At 45.9% G+C, this 25,750-nt stretch overlaps 2 protein-coding genes across 2 annotated transcripts in view; both read right to left on the reverse strand.

Annotated features, from left to right (window-relative positions):
* rufy3 (RUN and FYVE domain containing 3) overlaps positions 1-2,086 on the reverse strand; it is a gene marked incomplete at its 5' end in the record, with an annotated part of 33,809 nt that extends 31,723 nt beyond the window's left edge. Inside the window, one exon of the mRNA XM_084457371.1 lies at positions 1,816-2,086. Within this exon, the coding sequence (XP_084313497.1) occupies positions 1,816-2,086 (271 nt within the window). The remainder of the gene's footprint in view (positions 1-1,815) is intronic.
* Positions 2,087-5,448: 3,362 nt separating this feature from the next.
* Positions 5,449-25,000, reverse strand: LOC311324536 (mitogen-activated protein kinase 1). Its single transcript, XM_084457006.1, has 9 exons — positions 24,923-25,000; positions 18,497-18,679; positions 17,429-17,618; positions 16,101-16,217; positions 15,009-15,123; positions 13,212-13,343; positions 10,781-10,890; positions 10,488-10,616; positions 5,449-9,532 (listed from the first exon to the last, which is right to left on the reverse strand). Exons 1-8 carry the CDS (start codon positions 24,928-24,930, stop codon positions 10,500-10,502), a joined length of 972 nt encoding a protein of 323 aa, XP_084313132.1. The 5' UTR covers positions 24,931-25,000; the 3' UTR covers positions 5,449-9,532; positions 10,488-10,499.
* Positions 25,001-25,750: the final 750 nt, after the last annotated feature.

The following is a 25,750-nucleotide window of genomic DNA, read 5'->3' on the forward strand; positions in this document are numbered from 1 at the left end:
CGTTTAATTTAATTCCTTCATTTATTTAGTCTAAATATAATATTTGATGTCAGCTGGCGCATATGCACTCCACGTTAGTCAACGCAATGGCGACCAACGGCAGCAACTCGCAATGCGCTGCTAGTGCTAGTCAGATGAGCTTCGCATGGACGTTTTTTGAAAAGATTGGGGAGTCAGGAGACAAAGTTAAATGCACACTTTGTGACACACAATTAGTGTACAAAAACAGCACAAGGTCGATGGTAAATCATCTTAGGTGGAAACACCCAAACAAGCTAGACCACCGAGACGAAGCCGGAACCAGGAAAATGTACGAAGATTGTTCCAGTGCTGTTAAGCGCCAGCTCGCTGAAGTGCTTTACACAGCGATAACAACAGACAGCTGGCCTCTGTGAGCACGGCCTCTTACTTGACAGTGACATGTCACTACTTAGACAAGGACTGGAAAATGCAGTCGCGCGTATTGGTCACCCTCTGCATGGAGGAGAGGCACACAAAAATGCATGGAGGAGAGGCACAGAAAAATGGAAAGGTAGGCTAATAATACTTTTATTTTATTGGGCATGTAGGCTATTCTATTCGAAATCAGTGCTTTATTTTGGACGTCATAACTCACAAATGCATAAATCGAAAATATTAAATGGGCGATTTCAAAGATAAGCTTAGATTTGTATTATTCTGTTTTACAGCTGCAAAGCGAGACTGGTGTGCCTAATGTGATATAAAGCGCCGTCGAAAGCAGAAGGAAAGAAATCAGCTTGTCTCAGTTTCATCTTACACTTGCCTATGTTTTACATATAATAGGCCTATATAATTTAAAATGTTACTAGGCCTAATAGATATTTGTTGGCAACCAGCAGCCCTAAAGAAGTTGAGGAGAGAAGAAAGCATAAGGAAAGAAATCCCTGCCTCTCCGTTTTGCGTTCATCTTACACTTGCCAATGTTTTTATTTAATTTTGTACATACAATATATTATTTAAAATGCCAGTAATAGTTAATTGTTGGCAATCAATAAAGGAGTTGAGAAGGGAGAAGGTGTCTGTTAACTGTAGGCCTAACCTCCACATTGCGCTGTAGTGCTGTGTCTGACCGATGGCCAACAGCCACACAGCACACATCAGTTCAAGTGCAAGTCAGCGTTAGTATAGTCCTTGCGGTTGTGTATAATGCAATAGCGCCACCCAGCGGTGAAACTGTGTACACGTTTACACGCAAAATAATCTCCACTCTAAACGTTTAGAAATTTTTGTACACGAACTCACCCCTAACCCTAACTCTGGCCCTAGCCCTAACCCTGGAATGGGAGTTAACGCAGCTCCTCCAGGATTACTAATTGCAGCGCTATCGTCTAAATTAGCAATCCAGTATAAAAACCCACACAATGCCGCCAGAAAATCGGAATTGTTTAGAGGACACTTTGAGCTACAAAGTAAGATAAATTGTTATCACTAAACGTGTCTGGTTTTATAGTTTTTGTGACGTTGTCGCCTCAGAGTGGGCGTTAACGGAGCCCCTTCCACTCATGAGGCTCACTGGTTCAGGCTAAAGGAGGCTAGTGGTCCATCATTAGGGTTAGGGTCAGGGGGTTAGGGGGTTAGGGTTAGGGTGATCACACGTTAGTAAGTAGATATCCGCTCAGCTCTTAACGTGTCCAGCTCAGAGATGTTGAGCTGCTGTGTTAGTCAGCTAGCTAGCTATCTCCATGAGTGATTAGCACAGCTAACTAGCTAGCTAGATAACCAGTAAGCAAACCGGGCAGCTACAGTATCTTTGTATTGACTAACGCTATCTTGTTTTGTTGTAAGGTTACTCACTTTGAGTCTTCCTGGACCTCTCAATCTGGAACTCATATCGCACTGGAGCGGACGAGGACAATCCTGGTTTCGAAAAACGAATGTTGGATGAATTCAGCGCCTCTTTAAAGAAAATAACAGAAGTCGGAGATAAAGTCTCATCCGGACTGCTGGCTAGTCGGTTTTTATTATCTTGGAAATGTGGTCTCCCCAAGTCACCAGAGGCACTCAAACTCCCAGAAACTTGTGAATCCTGGAGCCGTCCCGCTGGAGACAGATCCTGATCCGCCATCTTTCACTGACAACTCACGTGATTCGTTGGTAACTGTGCGCCCTCTAGCGCCTCTAGCGCCCTCTAGCGCCCGTATGGAGGACTCGATGTCAAAGTGACTGTAAATGCACATAATATGTATGTATGTCTCACAAAGAGAATGATCTAGGCTACAAAAATAAAACTGAAGTAATTGTCTTTGGAGCCAAAGAAGAACGATTAAAAGTCAGTGCTCAACTTCAATCAGTAATGCTAAAAACCACAAACGAAGCCAGAAATCTTGGTGTAGTCATGGACTCAGACCTGAATTTCAACAGCCACATTAAGTCAATTACAAAGTCAGCCTACTATCACCTGAAGAATTTATCAAGGATCAAAGGATTTATGTCCCAGAAGGATTTGGAAAAACTTGTCCATGCGTTTATCTTCAGTAGACTCGACTACTGTAACGGCATGTATACAGGTCTCTCTAAAAAATCGATCAGACAGCTGCAGCTGATTCAGAACGCTGCTGCTCCAGTCCTCACTAAGACTAAGAAAGTGGAGCATATCACACCAGTACTAAGGTCTTTACACTGGCTTCCTGTCTGTCAAAGAATTGACTTTAAAATACTGCTGTTGGTTTATAAAGCACTGAATGGCCTAGGGCCAAAATATATTTCTGATCTGCTCATATGCTATGAACCATCCAGACCCCTCAGGTCGTCTGGCACAGGTCTACTTTCTGTCCCCAGAGTTAAAACAAAACATGGAGAAGCAGCATTCAGTTTTTATGCTCCACATATCTGGAACAAACTTCCAGAAAACTGCAGGTCTGCTGCAACTCTTGGTTCTTTTAAAACAAGCCTGAAGACTTTTCTTTTTGCCACTGCTTTCTAAGAGGAGTTATGTTTATCAGTATACTGCACTGTAACTTTTATTCCTGTATTCTATTTGTCCTGCTTTTTGTTTAAATATCTATAATGACTTGCTTTTTGTTTTAATGCTTTTAATTTGTCCTGCCTTTTGTTTTAAATGTCTATAATGTCTTGCTTTTTGTTTTAATGCTTTTAATGTAAAGCACCTTGAATTGCCCTGTGGCTGAAATGTGCTATATAAATAAACTTGCCTTGCCTTGCCTTGCCTTACAGGATTCCAGTCAAACAGTAAAATATCCTCTGTCCTCCTGACATAGTTGTCATTTGCAGAGCATAAGGGTCTGGGGCGAGTTGGGTGTCCAACTCTAGGGTTAGGGTTAGCCCTAATACATCCATGGGTTAGCCCAAACCCCTGCCCGTACAGGAGGCTGTCAGTTCCTGATGAGTCCAGTAACTCCCACTCATTGCTCCGAGCGACTGACTTGAGCCCTTACTCCCCTCCCATGAGCACCCGCCAGATGAACAGATCAGTACCCTCATCATATATAAAACACACCATGGAAGAAGTCCACATACAGGACAACACCAGTATAAGCAACTGCTTTCTATGGAGGTAAGACATGCAGCCTGACAAAGTGGATGGATGTTTTGATACCTGTCATACATTTATCAGGCTTTGTTATACTATTACATTGTCTCTGTGTCCTACAGTACCCAGCCTATGTGGGGTACTGGCCTGTGTGGGGTACTGGCCGGTGTAGGGTACGTGGCCTGTGTGGGGTACCCGGCCTGTGTGGGGTACGTGGCCTGTGTGGGGTACCCGGCCTGTGTGGGGTACTGGCCTGTGTGGGGTACCCGGCCTGTGTGGGGTACTGGCCTGTGTGGGGTACTGGCCTGTGTGGGGTTCCGGCGTGCAAGTGCTCTGTGTGGTTTCATGACATGGTGCTGGAGGTGAACAGGTGGGTGTGTGTGTCCCACCTGAGGGGCTCTTGGCTGGGGCGTGAGTATCAGGAGGGGGAAGAGGCTGAGATGGAGAGGAGGTGTGGGATTAATATGGGCCAGGGGAAGGTGAGGAGGGGTGAGGAGAGGGGAGGAGGGGTCAGGAGAGGGGAGGAGGGGTCAGGAGAGGGGAGGAGGGGTGAGGAGAGAGGAGGAGGGGTCAGGAGAGGGGAGGAGGGGTGAGGAGAGGGGAGGAGGGGTGAGGAGAGGGGAGGAGGGGTGAGGAGGGATCAGGAGAGGCGAGGAGGGGTGAGGAGGGATCAGGAGAGGTGAGGAGGGGTGAGGAGGGATCAGGAGAGGGGAGGAGGGGTGAGGAGGGATCAGGAGAGGGGAGGAGGGGTGAGGAGGGATCAGGAGAGGTGAGGAGGGGTGAGGAGGGGTGAGGAGAGGTGAGGAGGGGTGAGGAGGGGTGAGGAGGGATCAGGAGAGAGGAGGAGGGGTGAGGAGGGGTGAGGAGAGGTGAGGAGGGGTGAGGAGGGGTGAGGAGGGATCAGGAGAGGGGAGGAGGGGTGAGGAGGGGTGAGGAGGGGTGAGGAGGGATCAGGAGAGGGGAGGAGGGGTGAGGAGGGGTCAGGAGAGGGGAGGAGGAGTGAGGGGTCAGGAGAGGTGAGGAGAGGGGAGGAGGGGTGAGGAGAGGCGAGGAGGGGTGAGGAGGGATCAGGAGAGGGGAGGAGGGGTGAGGAGGGGTCAGGAGAGGTGAGGAGGGGTGAGGAGAGGGGAGGAGGGGTGAGGAGAGGCGAGGAGGGGTGAGGAGGGATCAGGAGAGGGGAGGAGGGGTGAGGAGGGGTCAGGAGAGGTGAGGAGGGGTGAGGAGAGGGGAGGAGGGGTGAGGAGAGGGGAGGAGGGGTGAGGAGGGATCAGGAGAGGGGAGGACCACAGGAGGGGTCAGGAGAGGGGAGGAGGGGTGAGGAGGGATCAGGAGAGGGGAGGACCAGAGGAGGGGTCAGGAGAGGGGAGGAGGGGTGAGGAGGGGTCAGGAGAGGGGAGGAGGGGTCAGGAGGGGTCAGGAGAGGTGAGGAGGGGTCAGGAGAGGTGAGGACCAGAGGAGGGGTCAGGAGAGGTGAGGAGGGGTCAGGAGAGGGGAGGAGGGGTCAGGAGAGGCGAGGAGGGGTGAGGAGAGGGGAGGAGGGGTCAGGAGAGGGGAGGAGGGGTGAGGAGAGGGGAGGAGGGGTCAGGAGAGGGGAGGAGGGGTGAGGAGAGGGGAGGAGGGGTGAGGAGAGGGGAGGAGGGGTGAGGAGGGATCAGGAGAGGGGAGGACCAGAGGAGGGGTCAGGAGAGGTGAGGAGGGGTGAGGAGGGATCAGGAGAGGGGAGGACCAGAGGAGGGGTCAGGAGAGGGGAGGATGGGTAAGGAGGAGTAGGGAGAGGTGAGGAAATAGCAACAAAATGCAATTTTGTCAAAATAGCAATGGACAATGTCAATTATACAGTATAGCGTTCAAAATGTTTTCAAAAAAGACACCGCTAAACATGAAATAAGATGCAGTAAGATGCAGTGTTTAATTTCTAGGTTACATGTCATGGCAGATATGCAAAAAACCTGATTGATATACTGATATGATAAGTGACAGTCTTAAACATCTTGTTTTGTTCAAGTCAAATCCTTCACATGAAAGAGCGAACTGTTTCTATGGCCTGGGGTTTTGGATACTGATGTTTTTTCCATCTTGTGAAATTCACAATTTAAGGTTCTACTATTGGTTCTTCTACTGAAACATACAGCGAAGTAGTTCCATTCATTGAAACAACTTAAACTGGACTACTATATGATAACATAATTCACTTCACAATAAAAAAAACATTTGCACAAAACATCAAAAAGAAACAAGTCAAAGTGTAGGGGAGGATAAAGCAAAAATAGAAACTTTTCAGTTTTCATCTTTCAATATAGACTCACACTCACAAAGATGCGGCAACAAAATTAATGTTATAATTACATAACTGAGAGTGAAGATAGGTTTTTTGTGATTTTTCTCATAATTATTCAAGAATATACTGTAATCACAACAGATCTCTGACTAAACCAAACTGCACATCAACTCTTGGAATACAAGCCTAAAAAGGCACAAAAACCAGACAAGCACGGACTCAGCAGAAGCTTATCTTCTTGCACACAGACTCAGCAGAAGCTTATCTTCTTGCACACAGACTCAGCAGAAGCTTATCTTCTTGCACACAGACTCAGCAGAAGCTTATCTTCTTGCACACAGACTCAGCAGAAGCTTATCTTCTTGCACACAGACTCAGCAGAAGCTTATCTTCTTGCACACAGACTCAGCAGAAGCTTATCTTCTTGCACACAGACTCAGCAGAAGCTTATCTTACAAAAGATTTGCAGTGGGTTCTTCCGGAGTACAAGTCGCCATCTGCAGGTGAGTTAAGGCCTGGCACCTACTGGCACCTGATTCTGGACTGACCCATGTCCCAAAGATGGCATTGTAAGGATTGTTGAAGCAACTGCAGTTAACATTTGTCAAAAGAGTTACAAAGAAAATGATAAGACCAGAATCACAAAATAAGTTTCTAGGTATTCTAGTATACGAAGCTGTAAGTGCAATGTTACTTAAAACAGGAGCCAGAACAGAACGAGACAACACTGAATTAACGCTGGCCTCTATAAATCGTTGTAATGGGTAGTTGTTAGCTTTGTTCATTTGCGTACTTGTTGGTCTTTGTACCTCACAATGCATTACATTGCATAAAGGAGTTTTGGGACGGGGACTGCCGGTGCACACAGGAATGATGGACCTCAGGATGACCGGTTCACACAGCAAACACAACTGCAGTCATTGTAAACAAATTAACTGGCCACTGCAAATGGAGAAAGGCAAATATATATGTTCAACGTAAATATCTTTTCATCGTAAATAATGCCTCAATGATTTACACTCGCAATCGGTTCCTTTCACATGGGACAGGTGCTATCAAATCATCATGTTTTAAAGCATGTTCAAATCTTATTTTGAGTGTTTCTTTGATCCGATTGGCAATGTATTGTTCCCTTAACGGTATACACATATTAACCATTCAAGTATAAATGATGTGCAATGAAAATAGCTCCAGTGGACATCATTTTAAAATCGAGAATATGATTGGCATTAAATATGAAATATGTATATAGATAGAGAGATGTTGGCATTCGTTTGGACTGAGTAGCAAAAATTAACTACAGAGGTACAGATGTGTCTTCAGATATTTCATCCTGTGCAGGTGTGTAGAGTGATTTCATTAATTTCCCAGGAACATGGGTTGTGTATAACAGTGCTGTTTCCCATGGCAAATAGACAAATCTTTCTTCTACTGCAACCACGAAACCAGAGCTTTCGCATGCAAAGGGAAAACTGCTATGAAATTTCTAGACCAGAACAAGAGGAGCCACGTTTAGAAAGATACCGAAGGCAGAATCAAAACCCAAAACAGAAGGTCAAAGTAAAAAGAAACAGAAAAACACAAGCACCCTGTGATTAGGAAGGCTGAGACCACAACGCTAGAATAAGAAGAGTCTGAGACCACAACGCTAGAATAAGAAGAGTCTGAGACCACAACGCTAGAAGAGTCAGGGATTCCCAGGTGGAACGCCCGACCATGTGGCACTTACATCATCTTTGTATACAGAGCTTTTAACAGTCATGCAAAGGGCACAGTCATATTGTTACAAGGCAAATAGAGAACAGAGACTGAGGCAGAGGGAACTGAAGGTTCACTACAGAGGGAACAGAAGGTTCACTACAGAGGGAACAGAAGATTCACTAGAGGGAACAGAAGGTTCACTACAGAGGGAACAGAAGGTTCACTACAGAGGGAACAGAAGGTTCACTACAGAGGGAACAGAAGGTTCACTACAGAGGGAACAGAAGGTTCACTAGAGGGAACAGAAGGTTCACTAGAGGGAACAGAAGGTTCACTAGAGGGAACAGAAGGTTCACTAGAGGGAACAGAAGGTTCACTACAGAGGGAACAGAAGATTCACTACAGAGGGAACAGAAGGTTCACTAGAGGGAACAGAAGGTTCACTAGAGGGAACAGAAGGTTCACTACAGAGGGAACTGAAGGTTCACTACAGAGGGAACAGAAGGTTCACTACAGAGGGAACAGAAGGTTCACTAGAGGGAACAGAAGGTTCACTAGAGGGAACAGAAGGTTCACTACAGAGGGAACAGAAGATTCACTACAGAGAGAACAGAAGGTTCACTACAGAGAGAACAGAAGGTTCACTACAGAGAGAACAAAGGAGGCACTACACTTTATTTTTTCCAAACAAAATGCGTTGTCAGTCATCAAATCAGTTTTTTGTTGTTTTTGTTGTTTCTCACCTATGAAGAGAAACTGTTGGTGGAGGTCACCTGTTCTTGTGGGATCCAATTTTTTCAAACAGGCAAGGAGAGCCTCCAGCTGACCACACAAAAACATACCAAATTACAAAAGCTAAAAAAAAAAGTCTATGGAAGTGTACGCACATAAATTCCAGCTGTTCTGTTAGTAAATCCATCAAAAGTTTTACATTTTAAGACCAGACGTCAGCCGTGGGGATCTCCCCATGTTGTGTTTCAGGCGTGTGCGCACGTCCGTGTGCATGTGCCCGGTGTTAGGGATTACAAAAGCCCAAAAAGCGGCCCATTGACAGAACAGAGCTCTCAAAATGCATTTGCTCATGAAAACCACACACATTGGCCCATGACGTTTGCAAATGATCCTGTGCATTCATGGCACAAATCAGCTAATTGGGTCTCTGAAAGTTAACATCGAAGTCCCCAGTCATAGCTTGGCTAAAGTTGGAAACTGTGCTAAGAGCTACGAGCTAGATACGGGATAGCAGCGGGAAAAACTCCATGGGTTCAGTCTACTTCGCCCTCAGGGTTTGGGTTCGCCCACTCCCATAAGGCCATAGGAGAGCGCCCCGTGTTGCTGACTGGTTCTCAGCAGGCGCGCACGCTTTGAACCTGGTGTGGCCACGCCTCTATGGGAGGACGCACCCTCAGCCTAAAGTTTTTTATTTCTCTAACGCTCTGGTGTCGACCAGACACCAAATTATAATCATTATTACAGTTGCTGTATCAGAGCCAGAGTGGTCTACAAAGACACAGTTTTCAGAGGAGCGCAATCACTATCCCTCTCGATTTATCTTAACAAAATATTTAAATGTTTAAAATCTTACGAAAATATTACATACTGCAGCTTTAAAGACAATTCATAGTCAGCCGCGATGGTAACTATAGTAACAATTGCACTGAAACCACAACGGCAAATTCACAAATTATTTGAATAGACAAAGTTCTTATTGAACAGGAATAGTCGGAGCCAAAGCCTTTGAGACACAAAAAAACATTTGTTTATCTTGGCTTAAAACACACAAGCACCTCCACATTGATAAGCCACATGGTGACCCTCTCGCCCCATAGACATGGTGACCCTCTCAACCCATAGACATGGTGGTGGGGAGGGCGCCACACAGGGATAAGAGAGGAGGGAGGAGGCGAGAGAGAGAGAGAGGGATTGATTCCTGACGCCATTCCTGAGCAGAGTGGACAGACAAGGTGACACCCAGGGAGAAACCACAGCACAGCGGAGGCAGGGGACAGGGAGGCGGAGCAGAAGCCAGTCCAGAGCGTCATCTGGGGAAGAGAAGACCAGCAGAGAACGAAATAACAATGAAACTTTAACAGCTCTCAGTTGGCCCATGCTAGACCCCTCCACCCAGTTTCATGAGAATCGGTGCAGTAGTGTTAATCCTGCTGAAAGACGTACGCACAGACGGATGGACGCGCCACTGAAAACATTACCTCTCGCCGTGCGCTGCCGCTGGGGCGGAGGTAAAAACTAACTATTTCCTAGCTTCTCCCACCAACGTAATTTGATTGGTCAAAAACGTCAACAAATACACAAGCCCATGGTGCGGACGACAGACAGACAGATGTCCCGTCCCTGTCTCGCCAGCCCCTCGGGGCGAGACAAGAAAATGAATATTAATCCATTTTAGAACAAGTACGTAACTAGGGATGAGACGGTATACCGTAAAACCGTGAACCGCGGTATAAAATGTCCACGGTATTAGAACCATGACACTCCCTTTGTTTACGGTATTAGAACCATGACATTCCCTGTGTTTACGGTATTACACAATAATGCGCTGCTGAAACTTCACATTTCAAGTTGCTTGCAACAGTTAATTTTATAATTTCATATAAGCTTGCTATTAATAAACTGAGCTTAATTACAATAGTGTGTATTTTCCATCATGTGTTGCACTGTAGTTCCTTCAAAGTAAAGTACTTGTTTTTTTGTGTGTTGGGGAGGTGAAATGCCGTGTACCGTGAAATACTGTAAACAGTACCGTGTAATTAGATACCGTACCGTACCATAATGCAAAAACCCATACCATCTCATCCCTATACATAGCATAACACAATGTGGAAAAAGTGGTCTGAATATTTCCTGAATGCGCTGTATCTATCACACCCACTACTCTACCCTGGGGGATCATTTACCATTCAGCCAAAGGTTTAGCACCTGAGGACTATCATCTCAACTGAAGAAGGTTGTTAACGGCTCTGCTGTTAGCAGACTCACCTGTGTGGGAGGTTAGCACCTGAATCCTGCTTGGAAGCGTGCGGTTTCTTCAAAAATGAGTTCCTTCAGCGTCTCCTTGGGTAAATCATCCAGCTCCATGTCGAACTTGAACGGCGCTTCGGCTACAGGCTACAGAGGAAACATGAAGAGGACCAAACAGGTTCAGGACCAGGGTCAGGGTTAGGGTTAGGGTCAGGGGAAGGGTTAGGGTCAGGGTTAGGGTTAGGGTTAGGGTCAGGGTCAGGGGCAGGGTTAGGGTCAGGGGCAGGGTTAGGGTCAGGCTAGGGTTGTACCTCGTCTGTGGGGTCATAGTACTGCTCCAGGTAGGGGTGGGCCAGGGCTTCCTCCACCTCAATCCTCTTGTGGGGATTGAAGGTCAACATTTTATCCAACAGGTCCAGCGCTACACAAACAGGGAGAGAGAGAGTGATCAGTCCTCCTGACTCAAATCAGTGCTCCAGAGTGCAACTAAACTGGTCATAAATGTATCTGCCCACTGGACCACTATTTTTCATTGGTCGCACCAGTAGGAGTAGAATCTGGCTGGTCAGATTCAAATTGATTCATTAATTTTTTTCTCCTCTTAATTTGAAAACCGTGACTTGGTCAAACAGCAGAAATGTGTGCAATCTGTTTTCATCCCATTATCCTGCTAACCCTAACCATTCACAATTTAATGTAGTTGACTGTAGACTACATCTAACGCTAGCTGTTGGATTCTAGAAGAGTTCTCATGTCTGTTTATGTCTTTTAATGAGGCCATACCATCAAAAATGCATTTTCATGTCTGGGAAGATGATTGATTGACTTTATTTGAAAGAACGTTAAAATGCATAAAATGCTGTACCCCATTGGGCAACAATGCATTAATTTAAAACCATTCTGGCAAGGACTAACACAATGAAGTCTAGCCGACTTATTTCCATTGTAGTCCTCTACTGGCAAGCAAGTTGTGCAACACATACAAAGTTGGGAGCAAAGCAGCAAAGACACCTGTGTAGAATCGTTCATCCTGAATAAAAATACAATTATCCAATTGTACAATCTGTCATTACAATTTACAAAGCAAAATTCAATATTCAAAAAGAATAAGTGCTACTCATAACCTAAGTGGACAGCCATTTGCGCAAGGACGTCTTAAACACAAGGCTCAGTTTCAGCAGGGAAACTGTCTTTTGTGTTATTTCTGTGTTTTTTCTGTCTGCCACAAGGCGGCATGATTTAAAGCACAAAGGAAGTTCATCATCCACGCAGGCGGTAGCGTTAGCCATGTTCCTAATGCGAGCTAGCAGACAGAAAACCAACCAGGAGCTGCAAAGCCAGGACCAGCTAGAAAGAAACATCTACGTTAGTTTCTGGAACTAAAGAAATTAATATCTAATGTTAGGTAACTAGGTAACTATGTTTGTTTCTGGATGCTAGTTTGAGAGTCAACTATAGCAAATAGCGCTTTCTCCTCAGGGATCATGAGCACTCATTCAGAACTCGTCTCCCGTCGGAGAGGACGGTCCTTCATCTGGACACCACAGGCTGTGGTTCACAGGGAGGTTGGCCAAACTCAGTACCGTCCTGCTTGTTGTGGACATAACAGGCTCATAACAGGTTCCATAACAGGCTCATAACAGGCTCATAACAGACTCATAACAGGCTCATAACAGACTCATAACAGACTCATAACAGGCTCATAACAGACTCATAACAGGTTCATAACAGACTCATAACAGGTTCATAACAGACTCATAACAGGTTCATAACAGGCTCATAACAGACTCATAACAGGTTCATAACAGGCTCATAACAGACTCATAACAGGTTCATAACAGGCTCATAACAGACTCATAACAGGCTCATAACAGACTCATTCCCGCTGTCGTTCTCTCCACCTCAGACGTGTGATTCCACAGAGCTGTGGGGTCATGGGAGGCTGTGGGGTCATGAGAGGCTGTGGGGTCATGGGAGGCTGTGGGGTCATGGGAGGCTGTGGGGTCATGGGAGGCTGTGGGGTCATGGGAGGTTGTGGGGTCATGGGAGGCTGTGGGGTCATGGGAGGCTGTGGGGTCATGGGAGGCTGTGGGGTCATGGGAGGCTGTGGGGTCATGGGAGGCTGTGGGGTCATGGGAGGCTGTGGGGTCATGGGAGGCTGTGGGGTCATGGGAGGCTGTGGGGTCATGGGAGGCTGTGGGGTCATGGGAGGCTGTGGGGTCATGGGAGGCTGTGGGGTCATGGGAGGCTGTGGGGTCATGGGAGGCTGTGGGGTCATGGGAGGCTGTGGGGTCATGAGAGGCTGTGGGGTCATGGGAGGCTGTGGGGTCATGGGAGGCTGTGGGGTCATGGGAGGCTGTGGGGTCATGGGAGGCTGTGGGGTCATGGGAGGCTGTGGGGTCATGAGAGGCTGTGTATTATTGTTCTATTCCTCAGTGTATTACTGTACATGTTAAGCATGTTAACCTCAGTGTATTAATGTACATGTTAAGCATGTTAACCTCAGTGTATTACTGTACAATGTGGGATGGCTTTGGCTCTGCGCCAGCGACACAAACCATAATAGCACTTGGAAACACTGGGGGGGCGACGGGGGTGAAGTTGGAAACCTTTAAACGAGATGGATTTGCACATGTGCAGCTCAGAATGAAAAAGCCTACACCCCTATCATCTGCAGATTTGCAAACATCTGGTGTGAAGTCAGCCGCCAAAATGAAACCAAGTCATAGTTTGACCCCTGACCTTTGGGGTCGGCGTTGGGGAACAGCCGGTTCCAGGGAACTTTGCAGCGCAGGGGAAGGGACAGCAGGTAGTTCCTGGCCTTGATGTTGATGATGCAGTTCAGGTCCTCCTGAGAGGGAGAACCCAGGTAACCTGAGGACCACAGCACAGGAGGGAGACAGATTTATAACGTAACCACAGATACCTGAGGACCACAGCACAGGAGGGAGACAGATTTATAACGTAACCAGATACCTGAGGACCACAGCACAGGAGGGAGACAGATTTATAACGTAACCAGATACCTGAGGACCACAGCACAGGAGGGAGACAGATTTATAACGTAACCAGATACCTGAGGACCACAGCACAGGAGGGAGACAGATTTATAACGTAACCACAGATACCTGAGGACCACAGCACAGGAGGGAGACAGATTTATAACGTAACCAGATACCTGAGGACCACAGCACAGGAGGGAGACAGATTTATAACGTAACCAGATACCTGAGGACCACAGCACAGGAGGGAGACAGATTTATAACGTAACCACAGATACCTGAGGACCACAGCACAGGAGGGAGACAGATTTATAACGTAACCACAGATACCTGAGGACCACAGCACAGGAGGGAGACAGATTTATAACGTAACCACAGATACCTGAGGACCACAGCACAGGAGGGAGACAGATTTATAACGTAACCACAGATAACTGAGGACCACAGCATGGGGGAGGGGGGGACAGAATTATAACATAAACCAGTGTTACTCTCTCTCTAACCCACACCTGTTACACATCGTATTGATCCCCTTGTTCTTAGCAGCTAGGGATGAACACTTGTTGTGTCATGAGTGTTGAAGTCCCGTCATTGCATTATTATTTTCTATGCAATACACAATATCCGCCTCAATACATGTGATCATGATGAAAACCAGGGAATGTATTAAATATGAAAAAATATCAAGGAGACCCCTCTGCTCTCAACCACATCAGCTTTACATTTTGCACAGGAAAGACAATCAAGTCTATTTCCAAGTGTCTGCAGCTGCAGGATGTTAATGCTCCCAGCAGGAGGAGGAAGCCCCAGCAGTCCACTGCTCAGTCATCCATACAAGGATGGGACTCCTTTTCATCCAACCTTAATTCATCCAGGGTAGTCAATAAAAATAAGATCAGACGAGAAACAATTAATTGGTGATGAATTTCTTATTTACCCTGACGTCCTGACCTGCAAATACAGTACTGTGCTGAGAATGACAGTATTTGATGAGGTGCTACAACAAATCAAGTTACGAGGTAAAACAACATCCACATGAAGACTTTCTGAAGTGCAGTAATGTTCACAACAGCGTCTAAGGAGGAGAAAGAGGTTTGCTGACAGGTTGTGTTCTAATCTGATCGCAGTTGCTTCTCACCACAGCGAAAGATTCAATATCTCACAGCAGATAAAAAGTGAACCCTGCTAAAGCATGTCTGTATGACAAAGGGGAATAGTCTTTAGTGTTTTGTTGTAACAATTTTTCCCCATTATTTTTCATATCAAACCTCAAGTCTGCAAGGTGATGCATCTCCCAGACCAATATAAAAGATTGTGCTGAATATGCTAGCTACATAACAATAAGTGCTGACACAGTGGAAGAGCTATCGGAACATGATGACAGTCTTGGTTGTTATCATGTTCTAGCTGAGGAAGTTCTAGTGTGTATGGTTTAGCATCACCCAGAACCTTGCAGTTTGCACCTCTGAGTCATTTGTTCCCGGTTTGAAATTCACTGTGAAATCGTCACGAGGTGCAATATTGGTTGACACTTTACCTAAAATATGGTTGAGCTGATCCAAGTAGTGTTTCCCAGGGAAGATGGGCCTGTTGGACAGCATCTCTGCCAGGATGCAGCCTACCGACCAGATGTCAATAGACTTGGTGTAACCCTGGGCACAGAGGGAGACACGACAGACAGACAGACAGACAGACCTGTCAGTGAACCTTGATGTGGCCTTGAATCACTAAAGTCTGGCATACACACTGTGGGATTTTTAAAATCATAATGTCGGTGAACCCTCTCACACTGCGCGACCTGCGAAAGTTACAGTCCTACAGTACCATCTCGGACCCGCTAGGACCCCCCTTACAATATGTGTGCTCATTTCTCGTACAGTACCAAGGTGTGGCCTACCATGCTAGCTAGCTACAGATACAGTAGCCTACTATTAGTATTTTAACTTACTGTGGGAATAAAGAAAGGTCAAAATACTTAGCTGAATATGTCTGATATACATTACAGTGTTTCCCCTAAGATGCCAGCGTGGTGGTGAACGCACACAAAGTCATGTACAGCTGTTGAATGTCATCTTCCGGTCGATCTAGCGGTCAGTAAAATCGACCAAATGTCAAGGTGGACATCATTGGATTCCTCTTGGCTTCACAATCTAGCAGTTTGGTGTCAATTACTGTTGTTATAAGCACGAAAATAACCGCCCACTGACCGCCATTCAGTTAAGGGCAATGTCATTTTATTTCTATAGCACCATGTCGCACATAGTGCTTTACATAAAAGGAGAAGGATAAAAACATAAATCATAAAAACACAGTATGAATAGTTGGTACAACACATTTCCCCATTCATTCTTTCTCTATGGTTTTGTTACTTGAATCTCGGCTTCTGGGGGGATATATGGACGCATTACTGTGTAATGGCACGTGCATTCTGAATGGCCATACGTACATCTAGCTAAATCATAATTCCAGTCAGACCAATAGTTGGTTGTTCAACATTGTTGAAACAGAGTTGTAAACGTTTCAGTATTGGGTGCATTTGTTTCGGTTTCTAGCATGAAAGAATTGTGATGGCCAAGCCGTAGTGTGGTTTAGTGATGTTCCATTCATCCTTCCATCGGGGGGCTCTTACCTTGGAGTTGAGCATGATTTCGGGCGCCCTGTACCAGCGCGTGGCCACGTACTCCGTCAGGAAGCCGGTGTGGTCGTGGTCTGGGTCAGCCACGCGAGCCAGACCAAAGTCACAGATCTGAGGGAGGAGGATGAGAGGAAGGGCTAGAGTGGGACCACTGATCAGATTTGAATGTATGGGCTCAGCATCTACCTGCGTGTACCTGATGTTCTGACAACACACACGCGTACACAAGCGCGTATTTTGCGGCATGTTAATTTCTGACAACCTGCCCAATCAACCACAGCCGACGCTCCAAAGGCAGAAGATGCGTGGTGGATAAATACATGCGTAGTTAAAAGCAAGTATACCTCAGGCTTAAGAGTATTAATGAAAACCTGCACTGCTTAAAGGCATAGTATGGTATTCACATTAGCCCTATTTGCGCTACATGTATGTCTAACATGAACCTAACACAGAGACCATGATTTCAATGATCGCTCAAGTATTGAGCTAGATCGACATTTTCGCATTGCGCAAATTTCTTTAGCTTTCAGTAGCTTTTTCCGAGACAGGAAGCTCATGGTTTAATTTTACTTGGTCTCAGTTACATTTGAAACAGAACTGTTTCGTCAACCGCACTACCACTGTAAACCTCCGCCCACGTGGTGACAGTTTACACCATGACATTAGACTATGTTCAGTGGTCGGGAATCAATTCCATATCAAGTCCGGCTGACACAAATGCTTTCGTCAATATTATCATACTATTAATGGCAAGAATCTCTGTATGTTTGTTTGCATGTGGGATGCATGTCTCTATCCTGATGGGAGTGGTCTCTTCCCACATCCACAGGGCACGAGGGGTCACTGAATGTTTTGATGAGTATGAACATGATGTGAATCATATGCTATGGCCTTCGCAGTCACCAGATCTCAACCCAATTGAACACCTATGGGAGATGACATGTTAGACAACGCTCTCCACCACCATCATCAACACCAAATTATGGAATCTCTTTGGACGAATGGTGTGCCATCCCCCCAGTAGAGTCCCAGAGACTTGTAGAATCTATGCATTGAAGCTGTTCTGGCGGGTTGTGGTGACCCAACACCTTACTAACACACCATGTTGGTTTCTCCTTTCATTTGTCACACATCAGGTGTATGGCCCTCCAGGACATGGTTTGGTAACCCTGCTTCAAATAATCCCAATGTCGAGATATTGTAAATATTTCCCCATTTTGCCTATTGTTGTATCACATTACTTATTCTTTCATTGCATTAAACGGGCTTACACACGACTAATATTAAGTGTGTGTGTTTCTCAGAGGAGCTGGTGGGTGTACCTTGAGATCGCAGGTGGTGTTGAGCAACAGGTTGGAGGGCTTCAGGTCTCGGTGAAGCACGTTGGCTGAGTGGATGTACTTGAGACCTCGCAGGATCTGGTACAGGAAGTAGCAGATGTGGTCGTTGCTCAGGTGCTGGGTCTTCAGGAGCTTATAGAGGTCTGTTTCCATCAGATCCTGGACAATGTAGCTGCATAGCGATGTTAAGGTGTTAAAGAGGTGTTCAGAGGAGATTTTACATAGCAAGGGGTTTTTTTTCGGTGGGAAAATGAGTTCAAACTTGCCTGTGGATCTGCACATAGCACTGCTCACTGCCGGTTGACCTTCCTGACCAACCTTCCCAATTAACCCATTCTGGTTTGGCAAATGGATGGACAGCAAGTTTTATATTATTTTAGTGAAAAATATGAATGCACTGATGAAGATGTACCATCAGGTACACAGCCAACCATAGATATTGGCCTATGCACTTTTTAATGTCTGATCTATAGTGTATACAGTAGTGTGTTTACTTTATGTAGGTGAAACTCACCCACTGCTCTGGCCATGTGTTCAGCGTAATAGACTTCAGCGGCAATGGGGGCAAAACTTGGGGTCTTGATAAATGTACTTATTGTAAGTTGCTTTGGATAAAAGTATCTGCTAAATCGCTATAGGCGCGCGCTATAGCCCTGCGCACATTACGGATTGAGGTCGTGCTCTGAAATGCAGGTGATGATGAGCAAATTGCACGCATCATTAGGCTTAAATTAGCGGGGGGATAATGACTAATATTATCTATTAATCTATCAATTCTGCAAGGCAGGTTGGAAAAACAGCAAGGCAGACGCCTCGCAAATTTGTATGTAGTTAACTCCTTGGTAGCCCAATTCACATCAGGGTTTTCCGTTGGTCTGCATAAAGTTCAGCAACAATAATAGATTGTTTGAAATAAAAGGATATCACATACTGTCTACATACCATTCTGACCCACAGAATGAAATGAAATTGAATAGACAAAGATCTTTCCTACTCTGAGTTAACAAGCCAGACAGATTTGAGGCATAGGAAGTGTGAGGAAAAGGATACACATCTTTCATCTGGTCGATGGTTGGTGTGCGGATGATGTCGTTGATTCCGATGATGTTTTCGTGTTTGAAGCGCAGCAGGATCTTAATCTCCCTCAGGGTGCGCTGACAGTAAGTCTGATGCTCAAACGGGCTGATCTTCTTAATGGCCACACGCACCTTGTTGTCCCGGTCGTAGGCAGAGCTGTCAAACAACGGGACAACAGATAGACAAAGGACATTTCAGACAACGACCATGTAGTAGACCCATGTGAGAGAGAACGGGTGTAGGCTTGTCATCAACTAGCCTACATGCCGTTATCGTATGCTCACCAGGTATAATAACTGAAGCTAAAAATTACTGACATTAACACTAGGGATGTACCGATTGCACTTTTCTTGTACAATTCCGATTTCCGATTGTTTTAATTGTCTGACCTGCCGATTCAGATTTTGGCCAATTCCAAGTTCTTTCTAAGAACTATAATTAACAGTATATAAAACAAGTAACTTTTCTTTAACGGAAAACTGGAATTCAATTATTATGTATTTGTTCATAATAAATACACTTTACTCCCTTTTTTATCATAGGCTCACATTTTATGATACGTTGATTGATTGAATTTGCAGCCAGTCTCTTGTTGTGTTGTGTATTGCTGTGTTGTTCTATATTGTGCTGTGCCGTGAACTATTAGATACATAGAATTTCCCCCAGGGGATTAATAAATTGTCTATCCATCTAAAACATTCACTTCTAAATAACTTCTCCAAAACTGCTACACAAGTGAGGTGACACGTGTTTTTGGGATGTACAACATTTGATTAGCATAGAAACGTGCTTTCATACAGATCATATCGACATTGGTAAATATTGGTTATCGGCCATAAAAGCAATGTTAATATCTGTTATCAGTATCTATAGGTCAAAATGTTCATATTGGTGCATCCCTAGTTTTAACACTTGGTATAGAATCGGAATCAAAGCATCAGTTTTCGTGACATCCCTATCACACACACACACACACACACACACACACACACACACACTCACACACACACACAGAGAGAGAGAGACACACACACACACACACAGAGAGAGAGAGAGAGAGAGAGTAATAACAGAACACGTTGCTAGAAAAGCAGAGAAAGTGGGCGAGCTTCCTGCAAGAATAATTATTATTGGCCACTAACAAGCTGTTCCACTCCACTCAGTCCTACAGAAGTGTGTGGGCAGGAGAAACTCTCTTGGCACAGATTAAAGACCAGTTTGGATATTCTCCCTCACACTGGCGGAGGTCAGGACCGATCCTGGAGGGGTAGATGGAGCAGCGGAGTAGTTCACCCACACAAACGGACCAGCGCAAGTGGGTGGCTGGGAGGGAACCATAGTGGCAGATCTTTCTTGGAGCCTTTAAAAAATATAGACTTTGTCTAAAGTATTGTATTGCATTCAACAGCACATTAGAAAAATGAAAGTGTGGCCAATACGGCCCATTATCTATATTATTATTATTATTATTACTACTACTACTACTATTATCCAAAGTGGCTTGCCCATGGGACCTCTAATATTGGGCCTGTATGCCAATTGTATATTTTAGCCTAATTTTACTGTTAAACGCATTCCATTAATAACCTAGCCAAATAAGACAAAACATTGCCTAGAATATTTCTACTTTAACCCGCTCTTGCTGACATCAAGTAAAAGGGGATCTTCTGTAGCAAAACAGTGTTGTTCACATCTGTAGTGGGCAGAGAACTGCGATGATAAAGCTGTCAGGGTAAACATCGCCAAATCCAGCAGCTGTTATTCTAACTAATAACACAACTTACAGAGTCAGGTGCACGTCCCCAGTTAACTGGATTACATTTGGAAGAATTGGATAATATTGTTTGAGGGTATCAGTCAAAAGAAGCCTCAAAATAATGCTCTGACAAATGTCACATCCATAAACGCTGGGATTTCCATTAATCAGATCTATCAGACTAATAAGGAAGTATGGACATTTCTGCACTTTATGAACTGCTCTGCATATATAACCCTAACCCTATTCTAGGCTCGTTAATACAGCATGTTTGAGGGGTCTAAGGAGCTAAACCTAGATCAGGGGAATTTGACATGCAAATAAGCTACATTGCAAATTGAATCTGCACGGAGCTGCATCATTTCCTCTCTCATGAAGGCTTACTGCCCAGGAGGGGGGGGATGAGTGGGGGCACTGTTTCCAAGGAAACTGACTTCAAGGCTTTACATTGCAGCCAGTGTGACTTGTTATGCAACAGGCTGTTGCCATGACAATGTGGAAGTGGGGGGAGGGGGAAAGCTAGCTGTACCAGGAGGTTTAGCATTTTCTACACTTCAACCACCTCAATAATCGTCCTTCACATCCAAATGTTCATTTGAGCTTGAAATGGGACCCTGGTCTGAAACACAAACCAGATGCAGCAGTAAACATGTTGTCCCCCACCCATGATGCATGTTCCTCTGTGGTAATGAAGGAGTGATTTTTTTCTTCATGAATATGAACATGACATGTTTTAAGTGTTATTCATTCAATTATGGAAATCCAGAAAACAGCACAAATGACACTCAATTCTCCTTAATCACACAGCCACCATGTCGGTCCTCTGGTTGGGAGAATGCGGAAGTCCCTGTTGACTCCAGTGTTAAAAGATCGCTATGAAAATACCACTTGAGAACTGAAATATTCTAAATAACTGGCAGAACACACTATCAGAATTACAAACTCATCATTACCCATCATTGTTTCTTGCACTTTTTCTTGATGCTTTTAATGTCTCATGTGGGCCACACATTCAGTGCCCTATCTGCGTGTTAGGTCGTTGGATCATGATCGGGTTAATGAAGCTATCCTGACAAAGTATGAGATCAATGAAGAAGCCTACCGCCAGATGTCCCACCCAGGGAGACTCCCAGTGAGCTTTACAACCGTCTTAAAGACCTTTATTATAAAACATGAGGCCAGCAGGGAAAACCGTGGAGCAAATTGGGGAGATCCTGGAGAAAGTCCTTCAAACCCTGCCTCCTGAAGTGAGTGGGGGAGTTTTTATTTTAGCACTGATGTTTAATGCTATTGTTAGACTATCGAGTCTTGATTTTGATGTTCCAACAAAGGTCCCAAATCAAGATTGATATCTGCAAACATTAGCTTTCCGTTAACTAACTTAACCTTCAGCTTCACATGCCATCTCTGGCTTTGTAGTCAACCGCTATACAAATAAAGCTTTGATTGATTGATTGATTGAACTCTAACAGCCAACTCTAGAATAGCTAACATTAGCTAGTACTAAACCTTTTGAATTATAGGGAGGGAAAGTAATCTCATCGCCCTCTAGCGGTAGTGTTCCTAATGCCGAGAGAATTAATGGGATTTCTCATAGCACATTTTCTGAAAGGTTATATCTCGGTCTACATCGAAAATTTTGTAGAATGCATTAAATATGATATACTTAGAGACAAACTTTATTGATTCTGGTGATCATAGTTCATTTTCAATCACAATCCGAATTATGTATATATTTTTTGTAACAAGGTGGTAAAGAACTACATATGGCATGCATGATGTCATTTTGTGCGCCTCTGCGAGCTTGCTGACTACCAGCTAACATCTAACACAATACAACCAAATTACAAATCAGTACACCTACGAAAATGCCGATATGCATTGCATGGCTGGCAGAATACTTAAGCAATAACAAGAAGTGCATCCCACGTGCTGACAATCATTTTAGATCTGGCCATGTAGACAAATGCCGCTATTCACAGGGGGAGCTGTTAGGTGTCGTCAGGGCTAGCATAAAGGACCGGTCATATCATTACGGTGAGTTAGCATCATAAGTGAGCCTATATTAGGCTACGGTTAGGGGTTAAGGTTAGGGTTACGGACCAGTAAGAATAGCCAGGCGCACCTGCGGATCAGACCAGCTAAGACCAGTCTGACCAGCTAATACCATCCTAACCAGCTCACCTTAATAAGAGGCTTTGGTTATGACATTTCACAACGTAGCACTGTCCATATGCAATTCATCCATCCATCCATCCAACTTCATCCGCTTATCCGGGGTCGGGTCGGGTCGCGGAGGCAGCAGTTCCAGCAGGGGGCCCCAGACATCCCTTTCCCTAGCAGCATCAACCAGCTCTGCCTGGGGAATCTTTAGCCGCTCACAGGCCAGTGCAGAGATGTAATCCCACCACCTAGTCCTGGGTCTACCCCGAGGCCTCCTCCCAGCTGGACACGCCTGGAAAACCTCCCTAGGGAGGCGCCCAGGAGGCATCCTCACTAGATGCCCGAACCATCTCAACTGGCTCCTTTCGACGCAAAGGAGCAGCGGCTCTACTCCGAGTCTCTCCCCCGGATGACTGAACTTCTCACCCGATCTCTCAGGGAGACCCCAGCCACCCTCCAGAGAAAACTAATTTCGGCCGCTTGTATACGTGATCTCGTTCTTTCGGTCATGACCCATCCTTCATGACCATAGGTGAGGGTGGGGACGAAGATAGACTGGTAGATCGAGATCTTTGCCTTTTGGCTCAGCTCTCCTTTCATCACAACAGTGCGGTAAAGCGACTGCAGAACCGCACCAGCTGCTACGATTCTCCGGCCAGGCTCCCTCTCCATGGTTCCCTCACTCGTGAACAAGACCCCCAGATACTTGAACTCCTTCACTTGGGGTAAGGACTCATTTCCTACTCGGAGCGGACAGACCACCGGTCTGCAATTCAACTCAACTTATTATTCGTATCCATCTTTCCAACTCTTTGGGATCTCTTGGAAATGAGTAGAATTTGCAACCATTCATCTCATACCGACGGGAGCAATCTGGCGCAAAGCACAGCATTTTTCTCATGAGTGACGTACATAAGCGCACCCGGCTTTGTAGTATATTTATGTTGGAGCAATTTCCAAAATATGAAAGGAGGCAAAATACTGTAAACCTCCGCGAAATTCATCCGAATCAGAATTTCGCGGAGGTTTACAGCGTGAAGGGATGGCTGTTGTATGTTCGGTGAAATTAGTACTGTTTACAAGTTACTGTTGTTTCGAAATGCAGAGGCGAAAGGACCTATGGTGTTTACAGGACAACTTCAGAGCTTGGTGATCATAAACCATGTAATTCCTGAACTTGAAATCCACATATATCATACTTTTTAGAGTTTTTCGAGTGTGCCCATAGCTAGCAACGAGCAAGGGTGCGCGCGCCAACGTTATTGACACAGAACTCGGACGGTGGGGGGTGTCGTCCTAGTGCTGAAGTCTGGGGGGACGGTGGGGGTGTGGTCCTAGTGCTGAAGTCTGGGGGGACGGTGGGGGGTGTGGTCCTAGTGCTGAAGTCTGGGGGGACGGTGGGGGTGTGGTCCTAGTGCTGAAGTCTGGGGGGACGGTGGGGGTGTGGTCCTAGTGCTGAAGTCTGGGGGGACGGTGGGAGGTGTGGTCCTAGTGCTGAAGTCTGGGGGGACGGTGGGGGTGTGGTACTAGTGCTGAAGTCTGGGGGGACGGTGGGGGGTGTGGTCCTAGTGCTGAAGTCTGGGGGGACGGTGGGGGGTGTGGTCCTAGTGCTGAAGTCTGGGGGGACGGTGGGGGGTGTGGTCCTAGTGCTGAAGTCTGGGGGGACGGTGGGAGGTGTGGTCCTAGTGCTGAAGTCTGGGGGGACGGTGGGGGGTGTGGTCCTAGTGCTGAAGTCTGGGGGGACGGTGGGGGGTGTGGTCCTAGTGCTGAAGTCTGGGGGGACGGTGGGGGTGTGGTCCTAGTGCTGAAGTCTGGGGGGACGGTGGGGGGTGTGGTCCTAGTGCTGAAGTCTGGGGGGACGGTGGGGGGTGTGGTCCTAGTGCTGAAGTCTGGGGGGACGGTGGGGGGTGTGGTCCTAGTGTTGAGGGAATCAAAAATGCATTCACTAGAACTTGCATACCCAGCGCCACAGCCAGTGAGGGCCCGGTAGAGAGAGGACCATAATAAAGAGGACAACTAGGGAAAGACACTGTTACCATAACTTGACAAAATGTAGGCTAAGGAGTTTCCCAACTAATACCGGCCTCAGCCCAGCCACAGTGCATCTAGACCGTCCCCTGCCTGCTAGTCTACAGACGGACTCTGTTCCCATCTAAGACTTGGCTCGCCACATGTTGATATTTTAATGAAACGGCCCACTTTTTAATCTAATTGACCATCACTGCTTTAAAACATGTATATTTTCTAAACATTCTAGCCGTCAATACATTATTGAGACACATGGGTTTTAATGTCACAAATGGGTAGACCAGTGTCACTACAAGCGTATTAAGGCCGATCCAAGTGAGTTTAGTCGAATTTAAGTAAACACGAACGAAGGAGTTAGCACTATAGTCTTCCACTGAAATTATTCGCAATGATTGCTGAAGTCTGCAATAACACCGATTTGTGGCCACCTCTTAGCAGAATAAATGTCTTACCAGACCATCCCGTAGGCGCCCTCCCCGATGTAGGACAGGTTGCTGTAGCGAGGCCCGACATCGAAGGCCTGTCCGCGGACCAGCTCCCCCGACCCCGGGACCAGCTCCCCCGACCCCGGGACCAGCTCACCCGACCCCGGGACCAGCTCACCCGACCCCGGGACCAGCTCCCCCGACCCCGGGACCAGCTCCCCCGACCCCGGGCTGGGCCCGCAGCTCGCACTGCCCGGTACCAAAGCGGTCGCCATTATGGATCTCGGCGGCTGTAAAACGTATATCCACACCAAGAATGGGGAAAGAAATGCGACGTTAACCAGGTTCTGTCGTGGCGTGGGGGGCTTTGGTTTCTGTAATATTTTCCTAATGCAGAGTCTTCTAGGCTGTGAGCAGGAGGGAAGAGAAGCAGCGCGGCACGGAGCGCAAGTCAGGGAGACTCTGCAGGAAATACTGCTGGTCATGTGACTGGTTTGTTGACATACCCCTAACTTATTTATTTATTTATTTATTTATTTATTTATTTATTTATTTATTTATTTATATACATACATTCATTATAAGACAATGGAAAGTAAAATTCACAGTCTTAGTTTAGCAATCAGTCAACTTGGTGGAGTGGATACAAAGGTCTGGACCCAGGGAAATTGCAATCTAAGAATTCAGAATGACGGTTCCAGAATGTGATTGTTACTTGCTATCAATTAGGCCTACCTGTGTAAAAGATGTGTGCTTATTAATTGCAATTTATACAAAGGCTTGTGTGAATGAATACTCGACTGTGATTGGCTGAGAGGTATATATTATTTCTGCCCAACACCATAAGCATCTACA

Source organism: Borostomias antarcticus (genome assembly GCF_949987555.1).
Source record: "Borostomias antarcticus genome assembly, chromosome: 23".
NCBI lineage: Eukaryota > Metazoa > Chordata > Actinopteri > Stomiiformes > Stomiidae > Borostomias > Borostomias antarcticus.